At 36.8% G+C, this 15,983-nt stretch overlaps 1 protein-coding gene across 1 annotated transcript in view; it reads right to left on the bottom strand.

Annotated features, from left to right (window-relative positions):
- ARHGAP40 (Rho GTPase activating protein 40) overlaps window positions 1–15,983 on the bottom strand; it is a 442,695-nt gene that overhangs the window by 85,453 nt on the left and 341,259 nt on the right. Inside the window, exons 7-8 of the mRNA XM_044090378.1 lie at window positions 11,578–11,669; window positions 1,251–1,328 (exon numbers count right to left, since the gene is read on the bottom strand). Coding sequence (XP_043946313.1) covers window positions 1,251–1,328; window positions 11,578–11,669 — 170 coding nt within the window. The remainder of the gene's footprint in view (window positions 1–1,250; window positions 1,329–11,577; window positions 11,670–15,983) is intronic.

The following is a 15,983-nucleotide window of genomic DNA, read 5'->3' on the forward strand; positions in this document are numbered from 1 at the left end:
TGCTTACTGAGCAGGGTGAGTAGGTATGCTGCCCTGATTAACATTACAAGGATGTTTATGCTGTATTTAGAAGCAATTATTTTATGTACAGTTGTAAATAATAAAGCTGGTGAACAAAGTTATGTTATGGAAGTTTTAATAAAGGTCATCAAATGTCATTCGGTGTGATGTGTTTATTGAAGGGGCCTGGGACAAATGAAGTTTGGCAACAAACTAAGTTGTCCCAGGACATCTTCATGGGGGATTTTAGATAGATATTAGTGGGTGTTGGATATTAGTGGGTGTTAGGTGAGTTAGGGTAGTGAAAGGGTTAAGTGGAGGCAGGGAGGATTGGGAGGAAATGAGATAAAGAGTAGGGAGGGGCTTAAGAGGTTTAGACAAGTGTAGTTGGCTAAGCAATCACATTTGGCATGAACTTGTTACCCTCCCACTCTCCCCTTGTTGGTTTGGGGGTTGGGGAGATGGGGGGTTTTCAGTGGGGGTAGGCGGAGAACAGGGAGAGGCTTGCTCTCTTTTGTTCCCCCTCTGGTGTCTGGATGCTCATTTCACGGATCTGGGGAGGAGAATGAGCAGCTGGAGGAAGCTTGCTGACTGGATGATAAGCTGAGGTAAGGCTGCTGCTTATTGGTGGTAGGTAATTCAATGAATGGTGTATGAAGTGAGATGGGACACTGTTTCATAAGTAAAAGAGCAGAGGTATGGACCCTGCTTACTGTGCAGGGTGAGTAGGTACGCTGCCCTGATTAACATTACAAGGATGTTTATGCTGTGTTTAGAAGCAATGATATTATGTACAGTTGTAAATAATAAAGCTGGTGAACAAAGTTATGTTATGGAAGTTTTAATAAAGGTCGTCAAATATCATTCGGTGTGATGAATTTATTGAAGGGGCTTGGGACAAATGTATAATTTTCCAAAATCTGAGTACACATAGCTGTGCTATATCTGGTTCCTTAGTCTATGCCCTTTCAAACATGCTATCACTTTCAGAACCTGCATTTTCCTCTGTCCTCATTTGCACAGCATTAAACTATATTATTATTAACTACTAGTATACTTTAAGATCTTTACAAAAGCCTTGTATGCCTTGTTGTGCAAATTAGGTCATTTCAAATTTAGAACCCAGATATCCAGGAATTCAATAAGACTGCACAGATCAAATGAAGTCTATATATTTATGTTTTACCACAAGTAGGTCTTGTGTTCTGCTCTTTACAGCTCTTCAGCACAGTAACTTTGAAAATGCTTACCTTTATGCGGGAATGGGATCCTGGTACTCTGAGAATGCCTTCTTGGGTAAGACCCTTCTTTTCCAAACAGGAAATAAGCTGGAACACAGAAAAAAATCCATCTGAAAATGTAGGGTTGTGTTGAACACGTAGGTACATTTATGGTGAATAAGTAAAGAGTAATACATCAAAGTCATGTTTCTGTTTCTGTTTGAAGTAAGTAAGCCGTACAAATTCACTTTCTAACTTTCTGTCTTAGTTTCAACAGCAGTGAAAGAAACAGCATTACATATTATTCAATGCGTTGAGTTGTACAACTGAAATCAGTTACTTCTCTCTTGTAAGCAGAATTTTTTGTAAAATCTGATATTTATTGCTTACAGTTTCACAACGATTTAAAGCCTAAAAGTAAACCCGTACTAGTTTTCCTCAAAACATTGTTTTCACATCCCAGGGAATATGCTGGAAACAGTTATGGCAGAATGCAGCACTATCACTGCAGTTGTGATACAAATGGTGTATGTGTAGCTACAATAGAACATACACTTACCCTGAGATAAAATCTAACTCAGCCATAAAGATTTTTTGCAAAAGACTGATAGTGTATATGCATAAACAGATAGGATACCAGTCTACAAAAGGAAATATGGGCATACGCCATAACATGGGGGTATACACCAACAGGAAGATAGGTGGATATGAGGTTGATTTGTGTGAAGACTGAAAGTCAGAGCACCCTCTGAAAACCCACAGTTTGTCTAACAATGTTTTCTAATAAGCAGAGAAAAAAACTTTGGAGAATCTGCAAGCCCTGGCTTGTACCTGAAAAGCATGCATTTTAATTTACTAGAATGTCTTTATTCCTATGTGATAAAGGTAAAAAAAAATATTTCCTACATGCAGCATAGAAGCACACATTTCAACACTTTTAGAATTGTTTTACATTTTCTATTTTTTTTTTCATTAATTCATCTGTTAATATTACAAGTGAACTTGTCTTCAAGGATACTTTTCAGTCACCATCCATGCCAAAAGACCAAGTGCAGATGCAAAACACAAGGCCAAATTCGAGCAGGTAATCACCCTGTGTCTGTGATGGGAGGTAGAACCCAGAGTGCATTTTGAAAACTCCATCCAGACAGTGAGCACATTTGGAATGTACCCCTAACCTTGAGGTCATGAACCAGATACTGAGCTGTCATTCATCAGCATGTCATGTGCATTTAACAACTTATAAAACTAGATGTTATCCACTCCCAAAGAGAGGAAAGGCCTTCTTACTACATGTATCGTTGAGTAGCTCAGACTATTACACCTTACATAACATTTTATAAATGGTTTGTTTGCTGTTTCTTTGTACGCCTGAAATTTGCAGTAGATTTGTCAATAAAAGTATACATGTTGAGATATGGCTAAACCAAAAAATGTGAAAATCCCCACCAATCAGACTTCTCATTAGGGTCTACCTTCTTAAAGCAGTCAGCTGAACTCATTTGATGTTAATGCTAAGTAATCAAATTGCATGAAATATTTTACTCCTTGTATTTGGGTACAAGTAAAAATGTCACCTAATTTAGACTTCCCATTAGTATGTTATGGACATGTGTGTCAAGGGTTGGAAGGGAGATAACTGGAGCAGCACAGCTGAATGTTAATAAGCAATCATGCTTTGTCAGTGCAGATGGCTTAGACTATCCTCTAAACAGCCCCAGATATCATACATTTAAGTTTAGTAATAAAACTCTGAAAAAATATTGATTTATAGGGTTTTGGTTATTTCAGATGCCTTTCCCTTGACTGTTTCTCCCACAGCTGTTTGTAAAACTACAAAAGCTAAAACACAGTGGATGTGGCCAAGTGCTGAAAGGCTTTACTGCAGATTGGCACAGGAATCTTTGAGAAATGAGAAACCAGTTCAAAAGAGCCTTCAGTGCTAAATGCACTTTATCATTGGTATAAGTAAATTACTAATATGCATACATATTAATACAAGTTTTGTTACATGTAGTGGATTTGGGATATCTCTGTTCAAATGCCAGTGTACAGAGGCAATCAGTTTAAGCAGGATCCAATGATAGGTCAACTTGTTAGTCACCATAGAGACAACTGACTGGAACTAAAAAACTGCAGCTAACATATACCGTATGCAACTTACAGAAATTGAAATATGACTAATGTTTCAGTACTTCCATACTCTAAAAATGGGTAGGTGTTAATATTTCAGGATTATCCTGGGGCGGAGCTGGCCTTCAACATGTTGGGAGCATGATTTGTTAGCTCCTGACTCAGTTCCTATATTATGTTATTATTATTCTAATATAGCTTTTATGTGATTATTTATAGGTTTTTTTTGCCAGTTTCATTGCATCACCGAAAGTCTGCAATTGTAGCCATTCGCATAGTAGAATGAGAACTCCTTCGAAGTTTTGAAATTAAACTCAATACCCTAAGATCACTTACTTCTAAAGTTTTGGAACACATTGCAGAATTAAATTAGCTGGCTATCCAGAACTGAGATTAAATCAAGCAGATGAGTGCTAAAGTGGGCTGCTTGAAATGGCTGCTTCAGTATATGTTGATTGGATTCTGAATATGCAAACAGCCATGCAGGAACACCAGTGAATTTTTACAAACCTCTCCACAATAGTGGACAACCTAAATAACCATTTTAAGTGCCATAACCTGCATTTAATAGGCCTTAAAGAGTTTATGGCTAAAAGGAACTTGATTGTGTTTCTACAGACTTCCTTGCCCAATGCTCTTAACATTGATCACCCTGTTGTCCTCGAGAGGTATCACCATCCATTAAAACCATTCTTAAACCTGGTCAGCCCCCAAGACAAATTATCATAAAGCTTTTTTAACTTATCAAAGAAGAAGTTATCGTAGAAAGCTAAGGAGGGCAGGGAATTTAAACTGGAAGGTCAAGACTTTCCCTTTGATGCAATGCTAGAATGTGAGATACTTGTGTTATAAAAACAATCTCCCCTCTACATTCAAATATCTAGGTACTCTATGTATTAGATGGCTAGAGAGTGTGTTACATGTCTGATACTCTTGATGAAACATTATCCTTTCTACATGAGGTGTTGCCTTATAATCTAGCTGCTTCTAAGCAGTCTCATGTGTACACACCACGCAATAGACTAGAGTAGTCCACCCATATTGGAAGGCAGTCTGAAACACCTATTAGCAGGGGAAAGTATGCAACTTTTTTCCTGTTTTAACAATATGTCCTTTTCACAAGAACTAAGCAGCCATGTAATGGAAACAGACAGTCTGGAATGACTACAGATGAAAACAGTAAGTCACCAGCTGTTTGACATCACTGTATCTAACATATTTGCTGCATTTGAAGATCAAAAAGAGAATTCTATAGAATCTGCCAAATTGAATTAAGTGGATAAGAAGCAGATTGCAATTACTAAGGTAAACACGTGTATACATTTCTCACTTGTCGTTTTACTTCTAGACAATCTATGATTAAGTACCACTGTCATAAATCTTAAAGATATTGTTATTCCCAATACGTTGTGCACCAGGGTATAGCCAATTGCTTTTCTTACACACACTGCATTCTGCAGTGATGTGATACACATTTGGGGATATTTACACTCCTTGAAAGCAGACATAGTATTTATTCTAGAACTGAAAACAGCAAAAAAAAAAAAATGCTGGTATACAAGGTGAATTGTTGTACAGTATATCACAACTTTCAGATACCTCCAAAAGAGGATTCTCTGTTTGTATAAGCAAGAAACTAGCTGGAGAAATACTTGATGCGAGCAAAGTCAATTAAGGTCAAAGGGTAGTTTTGACACCACAGTAATCTACAGCACCTAGATTGTTATGTAATGTTTATGGTCATAACACTGACTTCCCAGGCTTCTTTTTGACGGTGTTTGAGTATATAGAGGCGAAGAGTAGTCCAGATATTCCAAAAATTATGTGAAGAGACTTTAATGCCATATTAGACTCTGTGTTAGATAGCTGCAATCCTAAATCAGACATGCATATTAAGATTCAGAAAGTCTTGCATGCTAGGTCAGCTGGTATACAGTTACTAGATGTGGGTAGGCTATTTGCATGTGATTCTACAGGCTATACCATTATATCTCCTAATGGTACTTGCTATGGAAGGCTCATTTTTAGCTTATTTAAAAAAAAAACATAGAATCTAGCGCAACACAAGCAGCGACTCTGTCCTGCATCCTATCAGAACAGCAGGCAGTACTACTGGAGTATGATCATCAATCCCCTTCTTCTGAGTTAGTCAGACAGTGGAAGATGGACCCTCTGATTTGAGAGGATGCAGACACCTTACATATCTTTTACCAGAGCCATGGCTGTCTCATCTTGCATTTGGTATATTCCCCAACCTGTCACCCTACCGAATGCATTTTAAAGAACAAAAAAAATGTACCCTATATCAAAACTAGTAAAATAAATCACTTTTGGCTTTTAAAAATCTTTAACAAGCAGCTTCCTACAAATTATACTACACAAGAAGCACTTCATTGTTCCCTGCAAAAGCAGTATCGTAGCTTGTTTTCATACAGGCATTCAGAAATCCTGGTAAGGAAATTAATGTTGGTATTCTAATACTAACAGATCAGCATATTTTGATTGCTTTTCTCCTAAAGCCTTACACTTGACATGTCTTTCCCCACCCCCCTTGCCCAATCCTTGCTATGACTCTTTCTTTTATATGAGATGGAAGTTGGAACATTATATGGATTTTACTGCCTTAAATGGTATGTTTATACTTATATGGTAGGAATCCTTTAAAGTGGAACTCAGGGCAATAATGCTCTACTGCTAAACTAGCTACCTTGGTAAATTAGATAACAAAGAGCTGATCCTGTGTGTTAGGGTAGGCATCTTATGGGAGGAATGCAAAAAAAAAAATAGAGTGAAAGACTTCAAAGTGAGAAAAATGGCAAAACATGAGCTAGCTCAACTGGTAATGATAAAAGCAGGATGGTATTTCAGAAGGGAAGCCCTTCAAACTTAGATGCAAGGATTTTGACCACGCAAACCTTTGGTCTTTAAGATGAAACAGTATAGACATCAGATGACCATCACTACCCTCAGATAAAAGACTTGTTAGTGACTGCCCCCTAGGATATCATGCAAACTTTCAGGTCCTTTTATATTCAGCTCTACAGAGACACCATTCTTAACAAGTCATGCTCTTCTTGGGTAAATCAGTTTCTCTTTGAATAATGGCATTATAGAATGGGCTCTTACAATTCTGGGACAATCTCATGCTCATTCAGTGAAAAGTAACTAACAGGAGCTTTCAAGGCTATTCATAAAGGAAAAGAGAGCCTGATTTTTATTTTGTACTCAGCTTTGCAAGATGTACTGATTATACCATCCATCCATCCATTCATTTGTCCACCACAACCCCGTTTTCCTATTTTTGCATACGGAGTCAGGGTGTCACTTCAACAGTGGGAATCACCTAGAGCCAAGGTAGTTAGCCCTGCTGTAGGTGAATGTTCTGACTACACCACTTATCCATGTATTTAATACCATATGTTGTGCGGGCAAAGCTCTTTTATAAATGCAGGGTGTAGTATTACTGTTTTTGTCTCCTGAAACCATGGAAAGATCCATTAAATGATGAGAGTTGTAGGCTAATATCTCTAATTAATAATGAAGCCAAATCCAATGCTTGGCACAGTGGTGCAGCGGTTAACGTTGTCGCCTCACAGCAAGAGGTTCTCCAGTTTGATTCTCGGCTGGGGTGCCTTCTGTGTGGAGTATGCGTGTTCTCCCTGTGTTCGCGTAGGTTTCCTCCAGGTACTCTGGTTTCCTCCCACATTCCATATGGAGCATTTCTCCCCGAGCCTCCACTGAAAACAGGCTCTGAGGAACCTAGTCGGACTTTCCCAGTCAACAAATGATAAATAAATAAATAAATAAATACTACCTGGATTTGTTCACAAAGTTCAAGCTGGATTTGTAAAAGGGAGGTCAAGCACTGACCACACAAGGACTTTACTGACATCACTGCAGACTGAGCTGAAGACATTTTTCTTGCTTTCTTCATTGATTTTGAGAAAGTCTTAGATACCACATTTTGGAGACTGTTAGCTTCCTATAAGCCTTATATAGCAAACTACCTGCAAGAATTTTCGCTGAGTCTTTGGCCTCTAAACCTTTTGATCTTGAAAATGAGTACATGGCTAGTATGTGATCCACTAGTTAGGTTAAGAGCTTCTTACCCCAAAATTAAGGGTTTGCAATTGTTAAGTAAGGCAATTAAGGTGCTGATGTTAGCAGATGACTTATTTTGAATTTTAGTCAATGTTTTTACTAGATGCCAGGATGTAGTAGGATTGAAAGTCAATTCATCTAAGATGGAAATTTTTCCTGTCACTGCAGCAGCTCTTAAAATGAGAAAAGAGGCATAGCAATCTAGCTTTCCACTGGTACTATCTTTTCAAACTTCTTTGCCAAATTATAGTCGGACTTGTTTCAGTTAGTAGAGACATATCATAATTTGCATCTTTCTTTACTGGATAGAGTCACTGCTATAAATTTTATTTTTTGTCCTAAACTGTATTATGCATTGTGGCACATTCCAACCTCTTCCTCTAAAGCTTGGGTGACACAAATACAGAAGATAATGTCTAATTTTGACTAGATCTCTGGTAGACATAAAAACCCAATGTTATTTTTTTCCTTCCACCTCCAGTGGAAGTTTAATATTCCTCAGTATTAAGAAGTGCACAATGGCTTTCACATTGAAAACGTTTCTGTCCATTCAGAGTTACCCTGTACCACTGTGAGCTACACTTGAAGCCAACTTGCTTGTTACCTTCTCTTATCAAGGGCTTGTGTGCTTTACTAATTTCTTACCACATAAATGGAGTGGGCAGCATTTATCCACTACATACAAACTCATACGTTTCTTATGTAAAACGTGCTCGCCCATATCTAGGACTTGCAGATTTCTAATTTTCATACTCCATTTTACCACCAATTTAAATTTTTGTAAGATGGCTATTGGGCAGCATTGAAGCTAGAGAAGTACTGGGCTACAGTGTCCAAGAAAAGTGTGACAGATGCCTACATTTGCTCTCAGATAACTGTCACAACTTCTGGGAGTGTCCATATGTCAATGAGCTTTGGATGCAGGCCACACATCTATCTCTACAAGCAAAAGGAGTACCTTATCATTGCAGTCCAGGACATTTTGTCATCTTCAAGGAGTTGAAAAGAAGTTTATTTTTATTACTTTATCAGCTACAGTAAGAATGTATATAGTGTCTCATTGGAAGAATGCATTTTGCACCCCCACTTTTTCTGTAACTAACACTTATGATGTTTTGTTTAACAGGCTGTGGCAAACAATTCTGTTTACTACTACAGTGTGCTAATATTGTTCACATACCTAGTCTGTGTTAATTCCTGCTCCACCAACAGTTTATATTGATTGCAAATAGTTTGCATCGTTTGTTGTTTTATAACTGACTATGGTAATTTTATGCATTTATTTTGTTTTTGGTTTGCAATAAACATGTTTTACGATTATCCATTTCACTTTTTAACAACTAGCATCACCCTTAGCATCTGTACACTGATTAAATAATATACACAATTGTGATTTTATATATATATATATATATATATATATATATATATATATATATATATATACATATATATATATATATATGTTTATATGTGTCCCTAGATTACTGCTTCTATCACAGGACAATATAACTGGTATCACTACAACATCTTAAAAGATAAGCATAGCATAAACCAATCCTTAACTGTAAAAGATAATCACTTTTATTTTTACTCTGTGAAACAATTTGCAGGAGTGATAATATTTGCACAATGTTTGCTGTTGCTTCTTAGCACCATTTTGTCATTAGTTTCTTTGGCAAATTATTTCCTTACATGAATGCAACCATTATTATTAACCTAATAATTAACCAGAGGCACCATTATTTTTTAATTAGGTAATTTCCTAAATATGCTTATATTAAATATGGAACATGTGGTGAGCAGGGGTTTTATCTACAATGTTTGTACTGTAGGGGTATGTATGGTACAGCTTTGGATAGGTGGAAGAGTCATTCATGAGACTGAGTAATATATCTGTACTGTGAAATAGTACTTATGATATATTATAACATATGCTGTGATTACTAGTTTGTTATAAACTTGTAAGTCCAGGCACACATATTCCATTTATCATGCAATAAACTTTTCAGAATTTTTTCATGTTTTTTTTTTCTATTGTGTATTAGCAGTTTATAATTTTGGACTGCATTTATGTTATTATAGTCCATAAAAATACCACGAGTATTGTTTGTAATGAATTATATTCGTGGATGGTGGTGTCTTTTGTAAAGGTAAATGTTCAGTTTAGTTAGATGTTTTTATCATTTTATGTGTTTAGTAATTAGTTGAGTTGATTTTCATATTATTTACGCATTTTTTTTCTAGTTTTCCTCGGGGGGGGGTTACTCTCTGGGGGTGTGTTACACCTTTTGAGCATTGGATCATTTTAGTGGTGGACAGCTAACATAAAATGACATGGCTAAATTCTGAGGACATTTTTGTTATTTAGCTATTGTTTTATTTTTCAGGGTTTTGACTAATCTTATGAAATTTAATGTTAGTGGATGAGATAAGGGGGGGAGTTGTTACAGTGATGCTGCCTTATCTGCAGTGAGGTCATTAGATGGCTTGGTGTGATATCATTTGGGCTGCATAAAATTCTGAGGTGGAGTACCCAGAAAGATTGCTGGAGTCAGATCTCATGATGGCAAAAAAAGGATAGCATTCCAGTGACTAAATATACAACATTGCTGTTTTTAAATAGCTGTTTCATTCCTCTTTTGAAAAGATTAATGTGTTATAATAGGCAATGTCCTGACTTAATTAGTGTTTATGGTAAGATATAGTATATACAGGTGTTCTTCCACTAACTTAGTCAGTCTTATGTACCAGTTTTAATGGTCACAAATTGTAGGAATTCCCTGACTGGAAAGTGAGGAAATGAGATGCCACCAGGGGGAGCTGTTGTCTAGTTACTCATATCCATTTGTGACATAAAAAGTAGTGGAACAGTTACAGGTTCTAAACCCAAAGGCAGCAATAAAAAAACAAGACACTTCCTTCCTCATTGTCACTAAACTGAGATTATATTAGGACTGCTACATCTCTATCTTCATGCAGGACAGTCCCTACTTGGGTAGCTGTGTCCTATATTAAAAAAAACAAATAAAAAACATGAAAAATGTGAAATGTCAAGAGACTTTATGGCAAAAAATATTCCCTATGTTTTTTAATACCTGCCTAAAGCAATTATTTTATATCTGAAACCCCTATATATTGCATGAAACAGTATAAAAAACAAAGTCTACAAGAATGATCTTCAAATTTATCAAAAAAAAGAAAAGACAAAACAAATGAAGTTCACTCTTTTGCACTGGTTAAACGTATGATATGCCTTTCAAAATCTCAGACTTCCATAAAACATGTCCCACTTTGGGCATTTGAAAGGGTGTCAGTCCTTAGTAGCATATACCGTACCTTTGTTGGCCAGGTTTTAATTAATTAAGTAATTACTTAATTAAGAGTTGTATTTTAGCAGTTAATAGACTTTATTATCTTGTTTTGGGGTTTATACTTTCAGTTTTAGTCTTCTAGTCAAGCAGTACTTATTGCTTTTTGCTTATGCTATAATACAGACCTGGCTGACAGCATGGACATTAAATGCTTTAAAATTGTTAATTAGACGATAGGCTTGAGCTGGACAAAGTACTTCTGATTTACATATAGCAGATGATTTCACTAGATGGGCAGTCACCAGGTCAGTCAACAGCATAAAGGCAAATGCATATCCAATACAAAAGAGTTTAATATGCTGCATAGAAATACACTTAAATGCATTAGCATAACTTGTACTCACATACCATTCACTCTAAAATGTATACCTCCCCATGTTATAGTATACCATTTTACACCAGTAGATATATCTTATCAAGTGACAGTAAAAATACAACTTCACTGGTCATATTGACAAAACTGACTGTTGCCTGCAGTGCAGGCTTATATAAAATAGTCAACATTACTGCAAACTTCAGTATTAAAATCAGTGCTCTATTATCAAATGTAAGTAATATTTTTGTCTTTTACTCATAATTACACATTAAATTAGGTGGTCATCTATTACAGCAGATTACATGTCTGGCTTAATAACAAGAATGGTGCTCATTATAAACGAGCGCAGTATAAGGCAATGCCATATGGACTGGTACTATAATACTACAACTACAGGACAATCAATGTCGCCAGAAAAGAATGGAGTTCTTACCTCGAGAAGTACCAGTGGTACTTTAGTACCTGGAGCAATCTTCTGATCATACTCAAGTAATGTGGTGAGGGGTACTCCGAACACTCCATCCTCTGTAAAGACAAGACAGGGGTTATTCGCCCATAATACTCAGACTTGGTGTGGTCATCATCATCTATTTTAAAGTACACACTAACATAGCTTTTTAATATTTTTATTATATTATTACACAAATTATTAAATATATTATCTAAACGCACTCTATGTAACAAAATATCTAGCACAAAAGAAAAAAATATATACATTGGCACAGCATGTCCACAGTTTAATTCCTTACATTGTTTATAAAATACATACAAAAACACTAAAATAAAAGCCACTTCATAAAAATGCACACCATAAGTCACATTTTCATAAACAATCAGAAGATCCCCATTCCTCTAAACCCCCCACACTTTTCCTATGCATATCTGCCACCCAGCTTAGTTACCGTCCTACTTCTACCCCTTAATTGTTTTATGATTCCTCTTCCCTTAGATAGTAGCATATAACTTGCTGACATTTAAGTTTAATGTTCTTTCTGTCCCCTTATCCAACTGGGGTGCCACAACCCTTCTGTATGCCTGAATGTTCTTTGTGTTAATCCTCCTAATATGGCAGTCAAATTCTCAATCTCCCATCCCTTTGCTATGACACACCTGAGGCACCTCCCATTTCTAAGGTCTGCACCTTCCCACTTTCCTTCCACTTCTGTTGTTTACCTCTCTTTCCTGCCAGTATAATCTGTCGGCGCCTTGTTTTGCAAAATAGTGTCTCACTCCAGAATGATTTAACCCAGATATACCAAATTTTCAGACAATTCTAAAACCTATAGGACCCACACTGAGTTATTTACATTGCCAAGAAGTCCCCCCCCCCTTTGTTCCGTGGCTTGAAAATACAATGGAGTATTCTGTACTACCTGAGAAGGAAATATCTATATATATATATAGATCCTTGCTGTACCACAGTCACACATTGCAGGTTCCCCTTTTTTCCTACACTTCGACATATCCAAAGTCAAAGTTTAGGTTTTGACTTTTCTGCTCCCGTTATTTATATCAGTCAACCAATTCTCATGTTTCCCAACAAAGCTGTCACAAACAAGACTGAAACTTTTCCGTCAACTTGCCCTTTTCCCCTAATAGGATATACCTGGAAAGATAAAATGCCATGGGAATTATCAACATTTGTATGATATTTATTTTTCCTGAAAGGGTAAATCTTCTACACCAACAACTGCTCAGACATTTGGTGACCTAATTAATAAGTTCCTTATAATTCACACAGACAATGCCTTTCACATCTCATATACCTTGTTTCCTAAGTATTTAATCTCAGTGACCCCCCCCACCTGATCCATCTGTACTACCTGTGCTTAACTGCACTATTTTTGTCCAATTGCCTTCAAGGCCTACCTCCACCTACCCTCATAAAATAACCACCCCCTCCAGCACAATTCTCCTCAAACTATCTCTTATCAAAATGGAATCATCAGTGAGAAGTAGAAAATAACTCCTTCCCACTGCCATCCTAGTTATAAGACATTACCCCCCGTGTGCCAAAACCTCCAGGGAAAATACAAAAGGGCAAAACAAAAGGGCAAAACAAAAAAGGTCAATCCTGTCTGGTGCCCCTACATACCTTCATTTCCCTTTATCTATTCTCATTCAAAATAAATGGAATTCAAGATAAACCATGAAGGACCTTTGCCATTTCCTAATTTTTTTCCCACTCCTATTTCTTCTACAATCTGAAACAAAAAAAGGCCATTTCACTGTACATAACAGTGAAAAAATACCCTAACATTGCAATATCATTCTTTTTTGGGACTTCTCAATAAATTCTCCTAAAAGCCACCAACTACTTTCATCCATCCCTACTTCCTTACAGAGATGTATGTTCCTCCCCTGCCAAACTGGTCTTACATTTATCTATCTTAGATGCTAGAGTCATTCCTAAAATCTCAGTGCCCATAATTATCAAAGAAATGGGTTGGTAATTTCCTGTTTCAATTCTATCCTGTCCTCCCTCAGTAATTAGTAACACCTGAGCCTTAGTAAAGGAGTCTAAAAATTCTCCAGTCAGTTGAACCTTAATATAAATCTTCCAGGGGTGATTTAGTGCAATTTCTCTCACAGCCTTATAAAATCCCCCACACCCAATCCATCCTCTCCAAGAGCTTTTCCACCTTCATTGTCCTCAAATCACTACCCTCCTATATGAAGAAATTCCTTTCCCTGGTTTTTCTCATAATCCCATCCCTCTCAGCTGATTGAATGCATAATTTTCACAGTAGAAATATTCCAGAACGTTTAATATTTCCATCTTGTCCTGTGTTAGGACTGGGCTGCTGACACAGAGGATTAAGGCTATGAGTTGTTAACAAGCTACTTCCTGTGGGGCAGGGTTTGATTCCCTCAGCTGTCATTTGTGGTCAGGCAGTTAGTGCAGAGGATTAAGGCTGTAAGCTGTTAATGAGCTGTTTCCTGTTACAGAGTTTGATTTCATCATCCTCCATCGGCCTACTGTATGACTTTGTGCAGATCCATTAACCAGACAGTGCATTGGGATAACTGGGAAATTGGACATGGGCCTCATTGTTCTCCTGGGCTATATGCCTAGTAATACTCTATGAATCAGTTTAGATCTCTCTTACTCCTTATTTTTTTATGCAACATTCCTTCATTCTTTTCTTTAACTTCCAAACAAGGTAATTTTTCAGCCTTTCCCCACACACTCAACACAAGTCTTGTATTCTTCAGTTCTTTCTCAAAGACAATGATTTTTGAGTCTGAAATCAAAATCTGAAACGTTCATTCCTCCTTACTCAAACCCATCCTCTTGTTGACTCTTCAACATTTCCTAACTACCTCTACACCCCCCTTACATTTCCATCCTTTAATTACTCTGACATCCCCGCTAGACCAAAACCTTTCTTTCATCAATTACCTTAAATACATTTTTCCAGCATCCCACCCTCTTTAAAGTTTTAGTTTTATCTCCTCCATATGCAACTTTTTTGAAAGTGCCTTCATCAAAATAAAGTTGCTACTTTCCCCCCTAATCCTATATTTCCACAATGATGGCTTCCACTTCCACCATTTATCTTTCATCTGAACCTCCTCTTGCCTACTACAACATGTCCATGGCCATGGTCAGGCAACCTGATCTATTTAATCTTTGCACTGACGACATCCAATTGAAAAGGGACCCATCCTAAAAACTTGATATACTACTCCTTTGCACTTTTAATTCTCTCGAAAAGGTGCCTGCTCTCTACTCAGGGTTATGCTTTCTCCAAATATCAACCCATCCATCTGCTACTTCCAGTTTCAAAAAGGGCCTCCCTTGTAGATTTGCAGGACTCAGTTTTCCATATTTATGATCAATAGCTGAATTGAACCAAACACTAAGGTCTGCCACACAATTTATTTCCCATATCTGGCATTCCTGCCATCCGCTGCTCATAAAACTTCACAGAAAAGTATGGGTCATCAGAACTAGGACCCTAAATGTTCCTCAGTTTCAAAATATATCCCATTTTTCCTCCCACTATCACCTGTCTGCAGTCATTATCCTTAACAAATTATACTCTCACAACTATCCTGTACTTGCTATAACAATTACTTCTTGTTTTCAGACACCCTTCACTGCATTACATACCAGCTCCATCCAAATTTCTGAAACTACATAGCTTCACTCCCTTAAGTTCAGCTTCCTGAAGAAAAGCATAGTCGGACTTTTCTCTCATTAAGAGAGATTTTACATTTCCTAGCAATTTTCTTTGGTTGCTAATATGCATTTGACATGCTAGCCTTGTGTATCCTTGTAGTATTTTAAATGATGTTTTATGAGGATCTAAGGGTTTCAATAACATCAAATAACATACATAAACAGAGAATATCATTTAATTGACATGATGGAATTGTAATGCCATTATTTATGATTTTTGTAATCCGCAGACATAGTCTTTTGTCTCATTCATGAAAAATTCTGTACAATTTCAGAAGTACATGCCTTTTATGTCTGTGTGTGTGAACTTCTCCAAGTCACTGGGCTCCTATCATTATTTAAAGTTGTAGTGAAACACATGTATTCATGTTTACATGACTGCAATAAAGTAGCCACGTTTTCCATAGATTTCTAACAAATTAGAATATTACTGAAACAGAACAGTACTAATTCAGTCATTTAAATTAATAAATACAGCAATGGAACATAATTAACACAGGGACTACATGTGTCTATAGTCAAGTGCATGAAGTTTAATTTAATGTGGACTGAAATCTTAAGAATCCTAAAAGTAGACCAAAAAAAAAAAAGAGGCTGTAAAGGTAAATCTGAAATTAAATGTAACCATATTGGTTTAATACCGATACTGTGCT

Source organism: Protopterus annectens, chromosome 12.part0 (assembly GCF_019279795.1).
Source record: "Protopterus annectens isolate FY-2018-M chromosome 12.part0, PAN1.0, whole genome shotgun sequence".
Taxonomy (NCBI): domain Eukaryota; kingdom Metazoa; phylum Chordata; order Ceratodontiformes; family Protopteridae; genus Protopterus; species Protopterus annectens.